Source organism: Rissa tridactyla, chromosome 5 (assembly GCF_028500815.1).
Source record: "Rissa tridactyla isolate bRisTri1 chromosome 5, bRisTri1.patW.cur.20221130, whole genome shotgun sequence".
In the NCBI taxonomy this organism is placed as follows: Eukaryota; Metazoa; Chordata; class Aves; order Charadriiformes; family Laridae; genus Rissa; species Rissa tridactyla.
The window spans coordinates 58,115,430-58,138,897 of record NC_071470.1 but is presented as its reverse complement, the minus strand read 5'-3'; the positions used below and the strand labels follow the sequence as shown (position 1 = coordinate 58,138,897).

The window sequence follows — 23,468 nt, the reverse complement described above, 5'->3', positions numbered from 1 at the left end:
TTTTATTTTTAAAATTCAGAGTATACCAGTAGGATTTGAGGTCAATACTAAGTTAGCTACATACCCAGAAAGCCTTATAATTTTAAAAGTTTTGGGGGACTTTTTTCATACCTGAAAAAAGTTTAGTCAAAAAAACTGAGGATTCTCCAGGTTTCAACCATTTGACTTCAACTGATCTGCATGCAAAGCCTGAAAATAACATCTTGGACACCGGTTTGAAAGTATGTCGTGAAGCCATAGATAATATTTCTAGACAAACAAGTAGCAACATTCATAACAGAGCCACTAAAATGCGCACAAAAAGGAGTATATGTCTTCTACTGGTTTATGGGAATGTATAACTAAAATAATAAATAAAAACTTACTGTATTCAAGCTGGGATCTACCTGTGAGCTGCAGAAGGTAATCCTCATTAGTATAGATTTTCTGAGCGGGGAAAGAAAAACCCATGAACCCGTGCTGCACCAACCCATTACATACTGCGGCTGTATGAAACCGATGGAGCTGTCAACAAACATGACATGGGTTAAATGAAACCAGAATTTTGCATTCTCTTCTTTTAAAATAAGAGGGACGCCGGGGATCTTTTTGAGTTTTATTTTATAAATCAATAGCTTTATAAACATACAAATAAACCAAATATATTATATTTGTGTTGAAATATTATCTCAAGGTTTTACACTAAAGATTATTTTGAGTTTAGAGCTTAGTTTAGGAAACATTTAAAACTCAAAACACCCTAATTACAAAAACATATCAGCTCGATTTTCCTATCTTACTCTGTAAAGAACACTATCAAATTTAAAATTAGATCTCTAGACTGAAGGAAAGCAAAGAAAAAAAAAAGGCGGGGGGGTGTGGAATATGAAACTAATTTGTAAGGAGTCTGAAACACCTTTGTTTAGACAAGATTCAAAGTTACAAATCTTTATTTCCTTTGAGCAGGGATAATTCCTACTAAAAGATGACTGTCATTCAATGCAACACTTTGATTTTAAGCACACAAACATATTTCACCAGAGATAATCAAAGTGCAGGAATCAAAGTCGTTTTACTTTCTAGCTCTCATAGAAATAAAATGCTTTACTGAATCAGGGCCTTTCTAGCTGGACTATCTTCCCATCAAAATACATGAGATCAATGATGAACTGTGAAAGACCAAGGAATCCAAACTAGATATTTTAACAACGTTAATGAAATTTAACTATGCTGAACTTAAAATAAAATCTACCAAATACTAATGGCTCAAACCCAGTGGCTGCCCTCTCCTGAACACAGTTTAGTATGCCAACTCTGCTCAACTACTTCTCTTTCCATGGAAGCACCCTTGCTGCCATTGACACACGAGAACGAGTCTTTGTTGCTACTGGTTCCAACTAACCTCTGGAAATGCCCATTTCACAAGTTTATTCTGAATTCAGAACTGATGTGATTAGAAAACAAACTCAGCAATTCAAAACCACTAGAAAAATCACTTTAGAAGATAAACAAATAAGTGACAACTCTCTACACAACAGAGCATTATCTTTATTGTAATTCAGACACCTTGGGCTCAACATTCTTACTGTTTACACCAACATAAATCAGAACTGACTCCACAAATTTACTGCAGCGTGTAACTGTTTTGAACGAGAGGTAAAAGCCTTTCAATACTCTTTCCCATCATTGGGGAATCACAGACCTGGTAACCAAATGACAACATCCCATACCTTTTCCTGGCAGGATTCTAAAAAACCACAAAGCAGGATGGTAAGCACACAAATTAATAATGTTTGCCACTATTATCCAGCTAATGAATTACAAAGAACACTAGTGGTGGGCACTGTAGCAGGGTTTAAAGAAGGTGTCTGGTGGTTATAGTAGTAGGCTTTAAAGACAGAGGACTGAAAGATGCCCTACAACTAAAACTTTATTACTAATATAGCTGATTTCCAGATATCTTCCCAAACTTTCTGAGAACAGCCTTAGGGAGTCAAGAGCACCGGTGAAAATGACTTGAGATGATAAACAACTAAGTTACAACTCTGTATAGAACAGAGCTTTGTAAGTGAGTTAGTTCTTAGTAAATAACTGGAAGGGAACTGTAGCTGTTAGAAAGCCAGTTACAAGAAAAATTGATGTTGTTTTCCAATTGATCCCATGCGGCACAAATCAGCTATGTGGAAGTCCATCCAAACTGAGGTGATTTTTCATTTGTTTATCCGACTCCTCCTATTCTTTTGGAGCAGCAACTGGCTTGACTTCTTTCCTCACACCAAGTCCTACATAACGCTCCAGGTTTTGCTGCCAGCCATGCTTCTGTGAGGCAAGGACACCTCCAGCACACGCTTCCTTGCAGGGCTGAAAGCGGACTCAGGTCCATTGCCCCAGTCCAGAAACAATCCTGTAATGCTCTGAAGGACCAGTGTAGACTGGAAAATTTAATAGAAGAATCACCTTTCCCCTCAAATGTTACCTCTCACTTAACACCATATGGTCACAAACAATCCTCCATCCCACCAAACCTGGGAAATGCAAGACCCCATTTGGTGCTCACTCACAGAAGCAGATACAAGAACATCTCTGGTGAAGTCCAAGAAGTTACAGTGGCCTGACAGCAGTGCTAGGGAGAGGCTTAAAGTGTCTCTGAACAATATTTTAATAAAAAAATTTGGTTTTAACTCATTTTCCTGCATCATCTTCCATTCCAGTTTCTCTGCAGTTGTGCCTGTGGTCCATTTGCCAGGCAGTTTTCTGGACTCAGTGTGTGCTCGTGTAAAGACCACTACTTGCAATAAACTCCATTAGAAAGTACTTATCTCTGACAAATCATCTTCTAGTCTGTTTTCTCCTCAGTGTCCTTTTAGCAGGCAGTTAATGAAGTTAGCAGCGGTGCCCCTTAAAGTGATACTTATAGAGTACTCATTGCTAATACATTGCTCGCAGTAATTCTTCCAAGCAGAGATGACAGGGGAGGAGTGCCAAGGACTTCTCTGTTCTGTTTTGTTTTGTGTAGGGTTTTTTTTCCTAAAGCAGATTTTAATGAAAAATGAGGGTTGCTTCAGTGTTTCATGAGTTCCCATTCTCTATTGACTTCCTCCTTTTCCCACTCAATCCCGGGCTGCTTCTAGTCTGGCTGCATCAGCAGGCTAGCTGGGGCGAGCTCGCAGGGTTCCCTTTCCAGCAGGGGCTTGGGAGGGGTGCTCCAGGGAGCCTGGGGAGGGCCCTTCGCCGCTCCCATGGGCTGACGCAATTTCTCACCAACAGGAACCTCTTGTTGACAGCCTTGTTCTTTCTCCTCTTCTGCCGAAGTCTCTGCTGCTTTGTCATATGTTATAGGCTGTTCTTCCACTGGAGAAAATGGATATGTATTACTGAAAGCCATTTGAGAAGCTTCACAAGAACTAAGCCAAAAGAAAGCTAATGGCAGCTTTGAGAGAGGAAAGCTATGAAAGGAAGCACAGAATTGAGTTCAGAAAATTACAAAACCAATTCATGTCAAAAGAATAAAAAAAAAAGAGGCAAAGTCAAGAACTTGCTTCAGATTTTAATGACTCATCCTAGGCAAATTTCATGGTTTTCTGTTTTAATATGCAAGAACAGGAAAATGCATGCCTGTGACAGTAAGACCACCTTCCCGGCTCCAGAGTCAAAAGATTTTAGAATTATTCACCAGCATGATGTAAGAACTTCCCATAACATGTTAGAAAAGACATCAGATTATTTACCAGTCTTCTTGTCTAAAATGGTTGAACCACTTTTACTAAGAATTTTCAACTAGGAGAAAAATCACACACCTGTCATGAGAAATTTCTGTTCCAATAGCTGCATCTGATAAAACTATAAATGAAAACAGAGCCTCCTAATTGGAAACATCAGGCTTCCTTCACTGGATGATACAGTTCTACACATGTTCACAATATTAGTCCAGTGAAGTAAATGTGAGGCATATTTTCCAGTGATGAATAAAGTGATTTCCCAACGAATGTCTAAGGACAGGATGGGCAATTTTGAAAATCTTGCAAGTTGCCTGCCCATTCAAGTACCCTCAAACATCTGTCTTTGCATATTTTAAATGACTGATACAAACTGGGTTCTCTAGTAACTTCTGTAGTTAGGAGGTATATAAGGTAAACAAGACAAATGGTTAAGGATAACGGTCTTTCCCCACCATTTCTCACCACCTGAGCAATTAGGAGATTCAATTGCCATCTATAAGGCAGCGTTTGCTAAAACTCATAGTGGTCCGTCTGGTAATCTGCGGGCCATGGAACCCCATTGTGTGCGTCTGTGCTGCCTGCTGCCTTTGCACCAGGGATGGGAGGCACATCTCCTTTATTCATCTCATCTTTGTTTAAGCACCAAATGTTCCCCAGGCAAACACCTTGTCTAACACAAAAAGCAGAACTGCAGTTGCTGCTGCAGGGCAAAAGGTTTCTGGGGAGTCCTGGACCCCTCACACCATGTCAGTTATCCTGCCTAAATGAATACGGACTGTCAAAGTAGATCTTTCCAGGGATGTACATTCCCCGTCAGTATGATGGGCATAACTTGCTATGGGGCAAACCTGTGAAGTCCTATATAAATGCAAAATTATGATATTATTACTATCATGAGAAGCATCTGGCTTCTTATGTGTAATTGTTGCAGTGTAACTTCTCATGAGTAATCTGCAAAGTGAAGGACTGAATGGTCTCTTCACAGCACTACAGACATGGCTTCTGCTGTGCATGGCAGCTATAAACAGGCCAGAAAGATAATTCTGATTTCTCTGTCTCCTCTATCAGCTGTTGCTCCTGCTGGTACAAAGGTGAGGAGAGATCTAATAAGGAAGGAAATCCTACTCACCATATTCTGAAGGACAGGCAGGATGGGGATCTGTTGTCTCACACTCAATTAGATCAACCGCTTTAGTCTCCAGAGAACTGTTACCCTCCTTAACAACTGCAAACTGCAAATACATACAATATGCACAAAATATACAGACCACAAATTAATAAAAAATGAACCAGTTTTCGGAAACCCAAGAGGCAAACTAGAAGGGCCACACACTCCAACCACAGCAGGGGGAAAAAGGTCATCCTGGCTTCTGGGATGACCCTTCCCCTGCAGATAATTAAACATTTGAGTTGATGACAGCCCCGGTCTTTCTTTGGAAAGTGTGCAATCCCAGTCTAGTAAAGAACTACCCATTCCCTTGCCTTGCAAATTAACCTTTCCAGATGCAAGAATAAAAGTACGTGAAAATCAACCCTCTCCATAGTACTGAGGGCCACTTCTAAAGCATTAGAGAGACCCTCAACCAGACAGCAGGAAACGCTGTCAGACACAGGGAAGGAAGTGAGCCTCCCTTTCTGGCTCTCAGCACCACCTGGGATCTGCAATTCTATCGTCCCGTGGTGACAGTGGAAGTGACACCTTGGAAGCAGAAGATGGGACCTTCTGGGGGAACATGCTGAAAAGACCAGGGGGAAAACAGAAAAAACAGAGGCAGAGGAAAGCAATGTGAAGCACTGTGCTGAAACAGCATAGAGAGAAAGAGGGAAACTCAGTAAAAAGGGGATGTTTAAATTGCAGGGAAAGGGAAGAAGAGAAAACAACATGTTCTAACAGAAGGACTGACAGATTCAGTGGTCCAGGTGGAAAATTGGTGGATTTATATGGGTAGATCACAGATGCAGCAGGTGTGACTATTTAGGCATCAGTTCATTTACATAAAATCTGTAGGCTTACAGCTGCTAACCCATATGTGACAGACCCCCAGAGGAGATTCAGCTACACATGGTTCTGCAAAATATCTTTGACTGTGCAAAGCAGAACACTTGCTGGACAAAAAGTCTCAGAATAGCATCAAAATCCAGGCATGTGCAGAAGTTTACCAAGGCTTACATATCCCTAGGACAAACCTGGCCTGGCTTATGGAACTCTAATACGAATGTGAAAAAATACCCAGGCATACCCTCAGCTAAATGTAGCCTCACTTGGCAGAATAGAAGTAAAGGGAAAAGTGAATGACACTCGGACAATCTATATGTATAGTTTCAGTATCACAATACCTAGTATCTGATATGTGTGATAGCATAAAGCCTCGTTATTCTCTACACTAATCTGGATGGGCAAGAATGAAAAAGTCTTTGCACTCCCTCTCCCCAGCCTCACGAATGAGCAGTAGCACTGGGGGCTGCAAAAGGAGCAAATTTCTTGAGCTTTTTACAGTTACAGCATACACATCATCCAGTTCCCATCTGAAGTCCTTCATTAGGATTATTTATGCTGTGTAAATCAATAGCACCCAAAAACCCATTCCAGTACCTTAAGAGCTGAGGAGCTATAGAGTTTTCTGTCCCCAATGTAGTATAATCTCTTTTTTCACATAAAGCTCCCCAATAATCCACTCTAAGTGAACAGTAGAAATGGACAACTTCCTGCTGCTTTTTGGCCACTCCACAGTTTCTAACCTGAGTGCATGCACGCATGAAGCCACAGTGAACTTAACACTCAATGGCTACATCAGCACAGAGAAAATCACATGCATGAAACCACAGGAATTCATTACTGTGTAAGCGGCAAGAATTAGCAAAGGGTCAGTGATTTCCTCTTCCAGACTGCAACAAGCCATTTGCAATTAATTACTTTATTAATGTATTTGATGTCTCCCAGTGCACGAATGCATGGTGAAATTTAACATGAGTGTGTAATAGATGAGTAGGCTAGATTTGTTTTTGTTGATTCAGTCCATTGCTTAGCTGTCTAATTACTCCTATATTCAGCAAAAATGTCATTGACCACTAGCATCAACTGTGCAGGCAAGAGCAGGTGGGGACAGAGCTGATGAGCTGCAGGCCTCCTAGAGCACCGCTCCCAGGCAACAAGCTGTTCCCAGCCCCAACAAATGTTTCCCATTTTCCCAGCCTCAGATATTTTGCAAGCTGTGGTTTTTGTCTCTGCTGTGAACAAATGATAATGTCGCTGCAATTCAGCACATTTGCTGTCCAGTACCTGGAGGAACAAAGTGCTGGCAATAAAAGGTCCCCAGGAGTATGCAGTTGACCAGCTAAGGAACAATATGTCATAACCAGGGTCAAGTCAATTCAGTACTCCCAACATATATTTGATAATGTGTTTCAGTGGCTACCCACTCACAAATCCTGCCAGATGCTCAATCTAAACCATTTGTGAAGCCTTCCTTGGGTTGATTAAAAATCCTTGGATTTGCACTGTAAATATTCCATGATATTCAACCCCTCAAACAGACTCCCAAGTAGAACAAACTCATCTCTTTCTGGACTCAAAGATTTGGAGCAGAGTCAAACTTCAGGCCATTTGAAGTCAAATTCTTCTGTGACCACGACTACTATGCACATGGTTCTTGTACCTTCCCAGCTATAGTTGGGTGTGGAAGGCTTTAAAACCTTGCAGTAATACCTACACCAGAAAAACATGTGTGCCATTACCCCAGTAAAAAGGTATGTGCTTCGCTAGAGTTTATCGCCAATCCCGTACAAGTATAAACACTTCCATTAGTCTTTTCCACTGGCATACCTGTGCTTGTTTTGAAGAGCGTACGCTGCTGAGCTAATGTGATGCTACCTGGACAAGTGTGGTGATACCTGCATTACAGCAGCTAACTCAGAGCTGGATGATACGTGTCTGCGGACAAGCTCTCAGGGGAAGTCACGCCATTCTGAGAAAGGAGTCTCAGCCTGGGCACAGAGGTAGCCACAGATGCCAATTATGTCACTTTTGCCAACTTCAAGTTTCAATTGCTGTCACCCAGCAGTGTAATGTTGTTTTAATGGCAGCCAGAATCAGGTCCTTAGATCAGATCTTAAGGGGCCAAATTCTCTGATGCAACTTCAAAACTGACAACAGAAACAGGCCAGTACAACCAGATCATGATGGCATTTCTACCTACACCAGTGCAAAATTTGTATTTTATATTCCCTCCCAAACTGCCTGATAACACCCTGGTTGTTTTTCTTTACAAGGCAGCAGCCTCTAATACAAAGACATTTAATTTCATCAACGCCCAAAATAAAGTTCAACCTCTCATGTAGCACACACAATACTTGGCTTCCAAGAAGCCTTTTTTACTGAGGGCATACTTTCCTGTGAAAATAACTCTGTGATATGCCATGTCATCACATTGCCATTTCCTTAATTTAGAACACAGTTCCCCAACTGTTGTGTTCAAAGCTAACAATAACACTGGCTAATGGTTGCAATACATCCAGGCAGCTGTGAACTTTGAGGGATAACAATGAGGTAAGATGAACTAGGGTTCACAGCAAAGCACTTGATGACTCTAGCAGTTATTTAATATATTTAAGATGTGAATTATTTGATGGATAATCTCAAGTGGATCCCTAACACTCTTTGATCCTTCCTGCTTCCCTCTCCACTCCGCATTAATATACTTACCCGAGACTTGCTGCTAGTAGGTGTCACGTTCTCATTGTCAGCGCGGCTGCTCGCGTCTCTTACCACTTCTGCATAGAGATTCTTCTTATACAAGTTTTGACTTCTGCAACAGAACAAAAGCTGAAACAAATTGTTTTGCTTTGGGAGGAACAGATGCTGCTTCCTTTCACACATTATTCTATAGGTATTTGCAGAAGGGACACAATACATTCCTGTTATTAAAAATTTAGGTTTCAGCCAATAAAATGAACAGCATTTGTGGGTGAAGCTCAGAAATAAAAATCTGGCTGTATTTTTATACACCATTGATAGTTACAATTATGAAAGTCACTTCTGCATTCATCTACATCATGTATGAAAAACAACAATTTCAGAAATTACTATGAAATAAACAAACTGAAAGCCTCAAAAAGCTTGGAACTAAGACATTTCCAGGAAAAAGCATGATCAACAGAATTAATTCAAGGGGGAAAAAGCCAAGAGTACAACCTGGAGTTGGAAAAGGAATAATCAGCTCTAAGTGGCTAGATCCATAAATTCAAAAGTTGCTATTTTTGCAGTTAAACAGCAATCACTTAAAAGGCAGTATTAAAAGCCCATATAGGCCCCAACATAGAAAACATGGTCACAAGAAAAAGAGCCCATTTACACTGCTTGAGATCCAAATCAGAGACATGATTGAGATCTTAGACATCATCTAAGAAAATCACTGTTACACTCTTCAAATTACAGAAGCCTCATTCATTTTAAATGAAATTTAATATACGTGTACCAAAGAAAATAGGAATTTTCCTTTTATTTCTACAACACATTCATATCCTAACTGGGAAAGTGCACCTTCCATGATTATCGTATGTTGCTCCCTTCATGAAAATCCAATGTAAATAAAATTTGCTTTTTGCCAGAAATGAGAAAGAACTGTCTCCATCATGGATTTTCTCCCCATATTCTCTATAACATGTTCCTGTGTATTCAAACATTCTTTAAAAAAGTAATTGTCTCCAGTAGAGGATAAGACTGGGACTGCTAATATGAAATCAAATAGGTGTCAGATCTGAGGGCATATCCACAGAGCAGAATGCTGAGAAACTGAGAAATAAGGTAAAATAGTCCATTTTTACTTTTCCTGACACTGTGGCAAGGCTGCTGTTCATGTTTTGTCACCCAGATGTGCCCGTTCTTCATTACAGGGCATAGTGCTGACAAAACCTGAGCCTGTTACTCAAGGGTTAGAAAATCCATTGCACAGAGCTCACACACGGGTACGGTCCTCACCGGGGTGCTCTGCTACTAGTTCTACATTTACTTTACAGCATGCAGAGTAACAGATGCCAGATGGGCTTGGCGAGCACGGGAGTCGTCGTGTGAGACTGAGCACAAGCAGACGAGGCAGTGAAATCTAGTTGACCGAGCATGGGCAAGAGGCCAAGGATTTCTCAATCCTAATCCCAGTCCTACTGTGGATTTTTGCACGGTCTTGGCCAATTGAGGAGGAGGGATTGTGGGTGTTAAATCTGCGATTCAGATACAATTTTTTTTTTTGTTGGAAAAGAGTTATTTCCTTGCTTCCCAAGAAAGATAGGGAACTTGGCATACTATACAGTCAGACTACATAAACATAACATTAAGAATAACACAATGCTCTTCGGTGGACTACAGTCATTGAACAAACCAACACAATACTCTGGTATTCTTGGCCTCCAGTTTACACATTTTTCAAATTGGCAGGCGTAGATCTCCAACCTCATTTCCTCCAATTAAAAGGAGACAGGCGTCTCCATTTTAAAGGGGAAGGAACAGGACTATTACAGACTTAATTGGTACGTTTCAAAATACAGTAGGTTATGTGAAAAAGCAGTACAGCAATTTCAACCCAAATCCTGGTTTCCACACTGCAGTTAAATAGGCATTTTAGGTCAGTGGTTTCATTTTGATCTAGTTATGCTAGTAATAACTGCAGTACAAATCAAGTCAAGCATGTAATTGAAAACTTGCTGTTGAGGTAAATAGTTATATTGATCAAAAGCATTTGGCAAGAAAGAAACGTAAATCATGGAGAAATGACAAAAAAGAGAGGAAGGGAAGAGAATAAATATCTTCACACCTTAAAACCAGCCGTATTCTGGCTATTTTTCATGATGGTTTATATGGCACATATGGGAAACATAACAATTTCACAAGTTGTCTATTCTGAATGTATCATTCCACTGATTAGCTTCTGAATCCCAGGTCATGAGAACAAACCAGGCTGCGCTTAGCTTTCATTCTGGACCTCTACCATTACTTAGTAGAAAATAAGAAATGTGGCAGCTTCTCTACTTTTATGGACTAAATATGCTAGGAACCATTGAATAAGAATGGAAAACATCAGCTTCCATAGTTAACTTCTTTTGTACCTTAACTTTTTATGCCTAGGAGGGTCTAATTTTAAAATCAACCTAAGCCACAAAACAAAACCCCTGCACACGGAGGGCAGGTCGGCATGCAGCAGAAGACTCTTGGTTTGGCTCCTGTCTGGCTTTTTGTTTGTTTACTTTTAAATACAAATATGCACATAAACAAGAGCCTCTGAGAACAGTTATCTGCCAAAGTCATGGCCAAAAGACTAACTTACTAAATGCTGACAACTTTCCAGTCCAAGGAACATCGATGACATCTAATTTCATATCAGACTGGGTTCTTAAATAGTGACTGGAGGGATTCTTTTTGCCACGAGAAGAATATCAAACCTGTACAATTCATTACAGCCATGGAAAATGCCAGGGAGTACTTTTACAACAGATGTGCCTTAGGCTCACATCATCTGATTTTACTCTTTCTACTGCGAGGAAAACTGCTTTCATGTTCATTGCTGGAGGGAGGCATCACTGCGGAAGTTTGCTATTGGAAGGTTACGCTGCTTTTCTCAATGACAAGGAAACTTTCAGGTGTCACTCAACACTGAAAGGGAAGCAAAACCAAACTAAGGGGATAGCTAGCAGAGAAGAGCCAAACCCTACCATGACAGTTTCAGACATCTACAGCTCTTAAGAAACCAAGGAAGAATAGCATGCTCCTAAACTCTCTCATCGATACAAACTATGGCTCCCCTACAAACCTTATTAGGTCTATTCCTCATCGCCCCTAGACACACGTCACTCACTAACACCAATGAGAGTACTAGAGGCAAGGGACATGCCAGAACTTTCCGAATTATTCATAGATCCAATTACTGAAAAGCAAAAGAGTAGCAAGGATGATACAGCGCTTTCCACCAGCTGAGGAACAGCTCTCGTGCTTTGCCATGAGCCCTCTGTGAAAGTCAGCAGCACCTCATTCCCTGTGCCACACATTCACCGCGCGTGTTTGGAAGCGCTACCTGTGGCAGTAGGCAGCCAGGGATCCCAGCAGCAGCAGGAGGACCAGCACTGCTGCGCACACTGTGATGGTGATGTTCCGCATCTTCACCCGCTCGGCGTGCTGCTGCTCCCACCACTCCAGATCGCTGAACTGGCACCGCTCCCCGACATAGCCCGTCACACAGCTGCCGAAAGGAAGCAAGCACGCTTTGTAACAGGCAGCAGAGGAAAAAGCCCAGATCATCACTTCAGTCACCTTGTGTATTCATTTACCGTTGGCACCTGCTACGGAAATATCTGGTTGAGTTTAGTAGTGGTGAAGACAAAATGACTTTAAAGGAATGGCTGTCAAAATCTGTAGAATTCAATATTAAAAGACCTTTTTACTGTAAAGCTATAGAATTATACAGCGAGTTTATAATTTCCAGATTCTAATGAGTAAAGAATAGAAAAAATAATTTTCTCTTAAACCGTGCTGTGTGTTTAGTGTTTCTCTAAGGTTTTCCATTTAACTGTTTCCAGCAGCAAGCTTCCCTTTCTTTGAAATAGGCAATATAATATTTACTTGTATTTTCACAGTGATTTGGTTAAGGGAATCAGATTTTAATCTGAATCCTGACTTTAAAATAAAAACCCCTCGTATGGGTTAGAAATATCTTCATAAGTTGGTTTTAACACAAGCTTCTTCCATGGGCAGTTTTTGTTTATTTGTTTGTTTTTACCACTGTAAAACCCAACATGGAAATATCTTACCAGTGCATGAAAGCTTCAAATCAAAATTACTAGAACATGTGAAATACATCAAAAAGAATCCCAGCCTAGTTTTACTGTCCAAAGTGAGACATAAAAAAAGAAATAATAAACATAAAAAATGAAAAGTCTACTCAATTCATAACAATCTCTCAGCAACGTAGGCTCAAATCCTGCTCACAATTTTTAACCAGTCTAGTTTTACTCAAATCAAAAGAGCTAGTCAAATGAGCAAAAGAAGCAGGATTTGACCTGCAGCAGCTTTTACCTAATGTCCTGAAAACGTTATATCAGCATTCATTATTAAATCAGGCACAAACACTCTCATTCTGTCACAAATTAGAATGCATATATGTTGGAAGGCAGAAAATTGCTGGTTTTTTTAATGTGAGAGCACATTAATTTCCAAAAAAGGCTAGAAGATCTACTTTCTAGTGTAAAAGTTTTTATTAATTCAAATACAAACCACCTTTGGTATGTCATTTTTGCTAGATATTTTTGCTAGGTAACTTTTTTCCATGACTTCGTTTTGGTATTTAACTTATTACAGCCTACATGAATGAATGCTGCCATCTAGTGAGAATTCAGCAATGTGAGAATTCAGCAAGGTCCACATAAAAACCCTGGCCCCCCAAAATACGGCTAAGCACTGTTGCTCCTTAATTTTTAAAACGGCTTCCACTTCCAGCACTGAAGAATACATACATTTGGATTCTTATTATGCACTAATGCCTAACAAATAAAAGAGAAAAAGACGTGATCCAATTTGAAAGTTGTGCAGTTGTAGACTCTTCAGTTTCGATAGGAGAAACTCAATGAGGTGAAAAAGATAGTTTTCAGTGCCTCTAAAACTTACACTAAAAACTTATAACAAATACCAGACATGGCCATGAGCCCACCTCCTGTAATGGCTTTGCCCAAGGGCTTTGCAAGCTTAGGAAACGCGCAGCACAAAGCATCCACTTCATTCCCATGTATGTACATGAGATACGTATCCTCTGCAGACACAGAGGTCTGTAGGCAGGGGAGACCACTCGTATTTAAAAACAAGAAAGCCTAGGGTTTGACAGCGCTTGCAGGAATGGCCTGGTACAGAGGTTGCTGCAGTGCAGTACAAGGAAGATCTGGGGAAATGGTGGGTCAAAGAAACCCTTCAGCACAAAGCTTGCTCTCCTCACTCCCAGGCTATACCAGGGCCACCCGAGTTCCTGAGACACAGAGGGAGATTTGCCTGCTATGGAACAGCATCCATCCCCTGCACAGGTCCTCGCTTACCAGGTGAGACCCCAGGGGAGGAGGCAGGCATTGGATTTGTCCCACTGTAAACACTTATACATTTGATTTCGAAGAAAGATATAACACAGATTGAAATATAATTGAGTTACACAATTAGGCTCCAGCACTAATGGTTTTGAAGAAATTATTACCCCATGGAACTAGGTTGTCACATTGACCAGGCCTAGGCCGACTTCTGAAAATATGAGATTCTTTTTGCTTTTATCAGTGACTGCATTTGGGGAACCAGGAATTAGGCTTCACAAAAATATTGACAGGAGGAAGGAGGTCTCATTTTTGAGGTCTCATTGCTACTCTCCCTGTTTGTAAGAGGACCATCATGTCATACCCTTTCTGCCAGGCACCAAGACTCTACAAACTGTAAGGGCAGATGCTGACACCAGATTTCTCCTCCCTGGTCCCAATCAGAGAAGCCAAAACAGAGGTGTCCTCTTCCATCCCAGTGAGTACTACACATAACAGCAAGGCCAACAGGGAGGTATAAGTCAGCCTAACATGTACAGGAGAGACAGCAGGCACCTCTTTCATAAAGCCATGAGCACTAAGTCACTTAACAACTTATCTCACATTTCCAAAGCAAAGAATCAAGTGCTTAGGGAACAAATCCAACCCTACTATTAATTGCAATGAGTGTGAATGGAGTGACCACTTAGAGAAACTCATAGTGATCACTTACAGAAAAGCGCAGAGTCTAATGATAATTGCTAGAATGAGTGATGAACAGATAGTTTAGGACAAATGCCTCACTGTCCTCAATCAGCTGAGCCCTAAGGATACCATTCATCAGCACAGACGATACACATTTCTGTACTTACTTGCAGGCATAGTCTTGTAGATCAGAAACATAATTGCACACTCCGCCATGGAGGCAGTATGACTCATACGAAGGAGGGCATCCCACAGAATCACCTTGCACAGGGTGTGTAGAGTATTCATTGCTGACAACAGGGGGGGACACAGTAGATTCTGAAACAAAGGATTTCACAAGGACATCTCAAAACTTCTGGCTGCATTGACAATGTGATCTTACGAAAGACTTACAGAACTTCAAGATAGATAACTAGGTAAAAATCTCTAATTTTGACCAATTACTTGCATTTTACCTCTTTGTTTAAGTTGCTTATCAAATTTAGGCACACAGAACTTTAGATCAAAATACTAAATATGCTTGATTCTAGATTTGCAATGAAAGACTCACAGAGATTGGCCGCATTCTGTCTATTTAGATGTGTGAGTACAGCTCTGAAGAAAAACTGCACTGGCTTTCTAGTTACTTATGCTTAAATGATTTTTACAACATATGCAGCTTTAGGATAAGGTAAATCTCTACCATGCATAAAGTACCAGAGTCAGGTGCACAGGTGAAAGATGACTGCATTTCACGCACTTGGATCTCAGACTGAGAAGTTTTCACGTGCAACTTGTCATTTGTATGCAGATTATTTCTACTCTGCTACCATCCAGTTGTTTGCATCTATGTGGGACTGCAGATCAGATTTTTTACTGTTTCAAGCGAGCTCGGGTACAGATAACAGCATCCCTGGGGAAGGAGGGAACTCTATTGACCCAATTCTTCAAAGGGTTCTGTAGCCTGCTCTGAATCACACACAGTGTCACCTACATAGATATCCAAACTAGTTAGTTTTAAAGGTAGTTCTAATATCTCTGCACAGCACGACCTACAGTGCAGACATGCTCTTACAGAAAAGGAGCGCTTTCTTGCCTATTTTGATGCTACAGCAAATCTATATGTCAGAACCAAACACCTACACATGGCAAGGAATTTCTAGCTGTATAGCTTAGCACAAATGCACCTAATCGCTCTTATACATTTATGGGATCAGTTTTATGACTCACACCAGTTTTATTGCAACATGACCTTCAATGACATTTGTTTTTTAAAATTTCATTTGCAGGAGAATAGCCATGGCAAAGAGCCTGACTGGAAAGGGATGAGTGATTTTAGTGAACTCCAGGTGTGACTGCATTCTCTAAAGAAAATTTCAGCTTGCTAAAAGAGCATATTAGGCAAAGTAGTAATGCAGTGTGTTAACACACATGAATACATGGCATCAGACTTACAACTGATGGACCTAGAAGGCATTACTTCCAAGTCTTGTATCATTTAAAATCATCATTCCCTGAGTGACATCCGAAACTACTGAAAGCTTCAGTAAGTGAAAAGGGGGTGGGAATCCTGATAGATCTATTTAAAAAAGCCATAATTTCCTTCTGTTTTTTGGCAGGAACAGATCTGTGACAATCACATGGTGTCCCTCCATCATCAGACAGTCACTTGACCTGGAGTAAAATTCACCCTGATGACAAGGACTGACACAGAGAATAAGACGATGAGTCACTCGGCTCCACATTTTCATGGGATGCTGCTGTCACATTGAGGCACTGAAATGAGGGTCTCATAGTCACTAGTGCTGAACCTTCAGCAACTCCCTTCACTAAATTGGTAACCAGGTTTTCTAAAGAGCTTCAGAGCCCTTTTGAAAAATTAGCCACTGGATCTGAAAGACTAGTTTATTCTGAAGAATAAAATGGGACTGAAATTATGTGCGGCTCTTGTGCTAGCCTTCTGCAGAGGGAAAGAAGGCACAGTGACTGTGAAAAATGACACAGACTGAAATCACCTCCAAAAATGTTACCTCCAAGGAGCAAAACTTCAGCTGTTGATTGTGAAGGTCACTAGATAGATGTGTCATTACATTTAGACAGTACAAATTCGCATTGAACCTTGATGTAGGTATTTCCAAACTAAACTCAGATCTGGTCTCCTTAGTACACCTCAAAACAGCCTCCTAAAGCAATGCTAATTGGATCAACAAGCTGCCCAGTACATCACTGTACAGGGTTTTCTTAATTTCTAGGTATAACAATTTATCCAAGAGCACAGTTCTTAGTTAAGGGCCACTTGATTTTAATTGCTCACTCCATTTACTCACTGCAACCGACGCCAGTCCCAGAAGCATCATCAGCATGTGAGCAAGTGAAGTTTCCTTCTGTATTTGTGCAGGTTACATTCTCTCCACAGGTGTGGGACCCCGTCTTGCACTCATCAATATCTGTTACCCAAACAGTCTGCAGTTAGAAGAACGAAATGCCTCAGAGCATCGGTTAAAAGGGCAGCAGTTGCAGCATTGTAGTCTCCTGACAGTGGGGAAAAACACCAAAGACCTTCCCCCTGCAAATATGCCTTCATGGAAAACACAATGGAAGAGCAACCGGGGTACTTTCTATGCCAACTAATCACAGGCTCCCCAGCCTCTCAGAGAGTGCTAGGCTGCTGTAGAAGCTCTCCGCAGGGAGAAGGAAATGCTTCCCCATGAAATGTACAGTAGAGTACATAGAGCACAGTAGAGTCGAAGAGAAGACTTATTTGTACTATATATATTCTCCTGGCATTGTTAATGATAGCTTGCACCCTGGATGAGTACTAGGGTACTCCCAGTTGGCATTCTTGCACTAAGACAGCAGAAGGGTTCAGGAGTAGGGAGTTGCCCACCCCTGTATCACCACCTGGTCCAGCCTAGACAAAAAAATTTGGATAGAAGAGTCTAGAAACCTACAGGTTCATCCAGTTTGTGTGAACACTTAAATGAAGTAAGCCTCTGAATTACTATGAAGAGACTCCCTGATTACAAGAGTTTCCAGGCTCAGAGCCTGTGTTAGGCTCATATATGCCTCTCACGCACACCCTCTGCCTGCCTCCACACCTTCTGCAGCACAGCCCATGGCGGCAGCTCCTGCCAGGCTGGCACTCACCCCCCGGGGCTGCCACCGGCATAGTGGGTACTAAGCGCCTAAGCTACCCCCCTCAAAGGTGAGAACTTTGAAAGGATTCACATACCAGAGTGAGGGAGCCTCTAATTCATTTTATGAACTGCCAGCAGAATGCATGTGCCAGATCTACTTCAGGGAAATAAAATCACAGCTCTATCATCTCAATTTGTTCGACATTATTGCTTAAACTACTGGGACTTTTTCTACAGTAAAATTAAAAGGAACTGGCCCAAACCAGAAAATCCAGTACTCTAGTACTGAACAGTACTGACAGTACTCTAGTACTCAAAATAGAAAATTCAGAGCAGTTTTGAAAGCAAAAATACATGAACAGAACTGTTGCAGCATATTTCAAGAAGCGTGATTCCAACAACACAATACAAACTCATCTTGTACCGCCTCTGAATCTACTGACAAATTTTTGGACACTGTGCATGCATGCAGGCATCTAAAACTGACGTACAAAATCACTTACTTAACGGTTTCTGGGTTTTTATAGTACATTTCAAGTCATCAAACACAAAATTAGTTTCAATTCTGTTTACATCATAACAAGATCACATCACTTGTAAAACGTTGTGAAAACATATTTTACCATGTTGTGGACTTAAAAGACTTCAGAAAGATAATGGACTGGTTTTCAATAATAGTGGTATGTACCACAATCATTCCCAGGGCTGCTTGGGGACGTGCCTTGTAGGTGGTGCTGGGACAGCAAGAGGAGCTTGTGACTTCTGTCTGCACTTCCAAACTTCCTCAAAGACATGAGCTCTGGATCTCTAACCACCGTAGGCAGAATGCCTTCTCAAACCTCCTGCCTCTGACACTTTCCACACCCTGCCCATAATAATGATATTGTTCTTAATTTTAATGTCAGCCTTATCTGTGTCGAAGAACCAAAGTCCAGTAAAGACTATTGTAAGAATTGGGTCAAATTTAAGGGGCTTTGAATTAGGCTATAAAGGAGAAAGGAAAAAGAAAAGGACAAAAGAGTAGCCAAGACTCTCATAAAGCTCTGAACAAACTGTGCGCTAGTCAAATACGGGGGGGAATAAGCTTCCTGCTCCTTCATATTTATTGCTAAATGGATTTAAAAAATTAAGAAATGAAAGGAATGAACTAAAGACCTGGCATTAGAGCTGGATGGGAAAATCAGTGGGTCTGATTATTAACAAGACTCTAAATGTACTCAAGTTGCCAGTGTCAACACCTTGAACCTCATGCCTATTAAACCGACCTGGAATTATTTGATGAGTATTATGACACACTCAATACCTGCTTTCGTTTATATTCATGGCAACGATTTTCAATAAAGCTCTACTGCTTCACCTCTGTCTCCCTCCTCCCCTTCACTCTTCCTCTCTCTCTTCTGCTGTAGCTACTAAAGACAGTGCAAACACTGAGAGCAGATATCCACTGACAACTACAGGCTTTGCATATTGATCAGTTGCTGAGGTTGCTACACTTCAAACAGGAGGGAAAGAATCAAAAAGGAAGAAATGATAAATGTCAACTGTCTGGTGGAGCCACTGTTAGGATCCATGCCCCAACCTGATTCTCCAAAAAGAACCAGAGCAGCTCATTTGACAGCTTCACAGCTTGATGCAAGGCTAGCCTGAATCATAAGACATGTCTCTTGCTCATTCATCCTGCCTCAGCTTTCCAGACACAGCACAGCCCTCACACATGCCCGTACCATAGCAATGGACTCCGTCTCCAGTGTAGCCCTCCAGGCACTTACAGACGTAGCCTCCTTCCGTATTGATACAGCCTGAAACGTTTCGATTACAGCGGTCCATATTTACAGCACACTCATCAACATCTGTGAGATAAAACAAGGAGATGGAACACATGGGTCAAGAAACCTTCAGGTAAATCAATAAAAAGAAATGTCTATATCAGGAATCTCCCTCAGACTATGCTGTCATTTGTCATTTGTGCATCTGAAGCAAATGGGAAGAGAAGGGCTTTGTGGTCTTTTCTTGGTATGAAATTTGATGTGGATGTTCTAAAGAGTCTAAGACAGTCATCCGGCTACTTTCAACTGGAGACCTAGAGGTTCCATAAATACCACTTGTTTCAAAATAATCCTGTTTGGAGGGAATGATTCTATTCAAAACTAGCCTTATAGAATAAAGTGCTTTCATTTATATTGTATGCAAATCCAAAAATGTAAAGACCACTCTCAGCAATGTGTTGTCTGATGGTTAGAGTCTTTCTAGTGTTAGAAAGAAACAAGAGCAGCACTTTTTATATAAACATTTGTCCTGGTTTGAGGTAAAACAGAACCAATTTTCTGTTCAGTAATTTTACTTCTTAGCTAGGCCTCTTCTAACTCTCTGAAATTAACAGCATGTTGTGTTGAAAATGGTTCGTTCTCAGAGTGATAAGACCAATGTTTACGGTTTGTGCCAAGGAACAGTATGCAGACAGGCTCTTGCTTATACTTATTGCTATAACAACCAAGGTCAGCTAATTTCGTTATTTGCCCTGTTGGAGGGTCGGAAACAGAAAAGTGTAGAGGGATCCCACCTGCAGGGAGGAGCGGACAGGACAGGTGACCAAAAATTGACCAACAGGGGTATTCCATCCCATCTGCCCCATGCTCAGTATAAATGCTGAGGGATCAAAGGGTCAACTCTTTTTCTTCAATGGCCGACGTCCGAGGAGGACCCTGCCTCTTCATCTGCCTTTGATCCCGATCTGTGTGTTCCTGACTTCATCTGTGGAATCCAGTTCCTACCCATCACTGAATCCAGTCTGAGACTTCCCCAGTGCCTGCTGGTGACATCATCCTGGGAGCCTGATACAATTTTGTATATACTGTATCTATTTCACAGAATCCCAGAATCACAGAATGGTTCAGGTTGGAAGGGACCTTAAAGAACTATTTCATTAAAGTAGTTTAGTTTCTTCTAAACTCGTAAATCTCTTTATCTCTCCTCCTCCTCTCCGTGTACAAGAGGTTGGGGGGGAGCATCTGTCACTGACCATTGGCCAATTTGGCCAAAACCACAACAACATTACATCAGAAATACTAATTTTTAAGAGATTCCTTAATACGTACTTTTAAATTATACATCAACTATGGACCGAGATTTTATAATTAGGCAATTTTTACAAATAAATACATTATGCTTTTATTCCTATTATCCCTATTATTGCTTGTTAATTTTAAGAGGATTAACACTCATGCCTCAGGGGAAAATAAGGCATGTGATAATTAGCCATTTCATCTCACATGCTCTCTGCTCATCATCCCTTTCAAAACAAGCAATACCATTGACCTTTCTGTGATGGCTCACGCAGCAGAGCTGCCAACGTGTGAAAAGATAGATTTTCTTCCTCTCCCCCAGTCTAATTTTCCAGAAGATTGTATTAATGTCTTCTATTACCATAACACGATTTCCCCTTCCTGGTAAATCCTTTCAAACACTGGCACATAGCACCATCTTCCAGCAAAACACACTGTGCATTGACATCACATTCTAGTGCAGTGCAGTCATCTTGATCTATAGTACAAAAAAAAAGAAAAAAAAACCACTAGATGCATTTGGACAGATCCAAGGAGGTACTGTATATATAAAAAAAAAAAAACACCAACCAACTAACCAACAAACTAATAAGAAAATCAGAACATACAGGCAAATTCTGAAACATAGCTCTCCAGAGTTAATGATGACAAGCCATTACAACCATTAGGGCTGTTGTCTTTGTCTAGATGGAGTTGAAGTGTCATTTAGTATCAGGATTTATGACTACTGTATGTAAAAGCAATTGTACAATTTCTAGTATCACTGAACATATGTAGAATTCAACCGTTTTATTGCAATTTTGTTCAGAGGAACTTAATATACTTATAAAATCTAAGGGAGAGACTTTCACAAGAGTTCAAAATTAGAAATATTTGTCCTGTAGACCTGGATAATATTATTAAGTTTTGTTGACATAAAGAAGGAAAATGGAGACAAACAAAAAAGCTGTCCTACCTCGCATAATTGCATAGACCCATCTTCTTGTAAAGAGAGTTAAGAGCATGAATGCCACAAGTCTTTACGCTGAGCCTTTCTCCCTTTAAGGCCTATGATTTCTTTCTGCTCTGTAAACCTGTTCAGAGCCTCACAGTAAATATAAGGAAGACAATCAGACTCTACCTGATACCATGATTTCAGCCATCAACAAAATGCTGATTTTCTGCTTTTCCCCACTGTCCGTATCCTTGAATATGCCACTGCTTTGTGTGCTCCGGAGCAAGGTCTCTGGTGTTGGCATTGGCACTACCTCCTTGTGCATAGAGACACTTCCTGGAAAAGACAAGAAAAAAGTGACACAGACTATTGAAATCTACTGAACTAACTTTCTGATTTTCCATCACTCGTCTACTTTCCAAAAATCATGGCGATTTCCTTCTAAAATAAACATCAGTATCCTCCCAGACCAGCCTGTTTCTGGCCTCAAATTATTCCTAAAACCACTTACTGGTGCATTGTCTCCAATACAAAAGACAAGGAATGCCACTTGTTGCTCACGGTACTTCTCAGCACCGCACACATCTCTCTTACTACTAATATGGAAAAAATTACAACAGTCAGACATGCTTTTGTCCCAGGACAACACCCCAGTGTTTTCATTCTTCAGAGAAACCATCATTCATTATGTAGAGCAAGGTGAATTATTTTCCAATGCTATCTATCAGGATCCTCAAGGGTTTGGGAACGTTTTTTTCGCAATTGAAGGATTGTACCTGTTGTTGTGTTGGAATTATTCAGAGCACGACAGGTTTTTCCATCTTGAGTTTTCCCAAATCCTGAATGGCACATGCAACGGGCAACTCCAAAATTGTTTTCACAGATCTGATCACAGCCTCCATTCTCATAAAGGCAAGGATTTGCCCCTAATGCAGAAAAACAGGCAATTTAACAAGCTGCTCCTTCAGTCAACATTTCCTTTTAGCTGTGCAGAGTTGAAGCAGTTGGAAAAAGAATAAGAACTGACAAAAAATAGAACATCCTTCTTTTTTTTTTTTTAAATTAAAAACAGATTCTTATAGTAAAGCATAGACATTATCACCTAGCCTCTGTCAGGAAAGCAGATTTGTATACTCTATCTAATAAATGTATCACCTTTTTTTTTTTAATTACCTTTATTATTTCTCCTTTAATATTTACAGTCCTAACACTCCCTGAAAGAAACAGGCATAAGGAAGTGACAAGGGCATAGGGAACCTGTGATTACCTTCTCTCAAACCTGGTCTGTTGAATTATTTTTTTTCTGCTTACAGGGAGATTGTTCCCAACAGAAAATCTAATTAGTTGATCCAAAACTAATAATTCTTACAAAATCTTTCTCCGTGTCATTTTTTATTATTTGTATGTGTGAGAGGTGATAATAAACTAGGATAAATAGGAATTAAAAGACTATGGTAGCCTTGTGGCAATTGATCAGCATCTATTCTTGGACATGATCATAAATACACAAATAAATATACGCTGTTAGCATTCCTGGGACACATGCCCAGATGATGCTTTCAATAAATGCCAGTCTCACTATGCAAGGCCTTTTAAAGAGACTATTTCTGAGAAGATAATCCTCTCCCCTAGGACATCTATTCTATTGATCTCAAAGGTCCTTTCCAACCAGAAGATTCTATGATATCAGTGAACAAGGGGAGGCTGGAAGGGAATGACTGCTTAATTTTTGCAGTATACCTGGTTTCGCCAAAGGATGAACTACAACCATTGATGAGGGTCTCAGCATGCTGCCTCGAAGACGTACCCTGTTTTGGCCGGTCTTCTTGTCCACCCTCATTAGTGATGGCCTAGCCCAGTCAGAAAACCAAAGGTGATCCTCAAACACCGCTACATCAAAAGGGTGGCCTACAAAGAAATTAGA

The 23,468-nt window shown here is 40.7% G+C and overlaps 1 protein-coding gene across 4 annotated transcripts in view; it reads right to left on the bottom strand.

Moving 5' to 3' along the window:
- Positions 1-1,507: 1,507 nt before the first annotated feature.
- EGF (epidermal growth factor) overlaps positions 1,508-23,468 on the bottom strand; it is a 62,438-nt gene continuing 40,477 nt past the window's right edge. For 2 of the 4 annotated variants that reach the window (XM_054203930.1, XM_054203932.1), the window contains 11 exons: positions 23,285-23,452; positions 22,321-22,470; positions 21,731-21,880; positions 20,972-21,088; positions 19,273-19,398; positions 16,739-16,858; positions 14,600-14,750; positions 11,759-11,923; positions 8,401-8,503; positions 4,828-4,930; positions 1,508-3,330 (listed from right to left, as the gene is read on the bottom strand). In XM_054203930.1, coding sequence (XP_054059905.1) covers positions 3,107-3,330; positions 4,828-4,930; positions 8,401-8,503; positions 11,759-11,923; positions 14,600-14,750; positions 16,739-16,858; positions 19,273-19,398; positions 20,972-21,088; positions 21,731-21,880; positions 22,321-22,470; positions 23,285-23,452 — 1,577 coding nt within the window. In that variant the 3' untranslated portion in view covers positions 1,508-3,106. Of the gene's footprint in view, positions 3,426-4,827; positions 4,931-8,400; positions 8,504-11,758; positions 11,924-14,599; positions 14,751-16,738; positions 16,859-19,272; positions 19,399-20,971; positions 21,089-21,730; positions 21,881-22,320; positions 22,471-23,284; positions 23,453-23,468 lie in introns of all 4 variants that reach the window. The other 2 variants (XM_054203933.1, XM_054203931.1) reach the window with 2 other exon arrangements.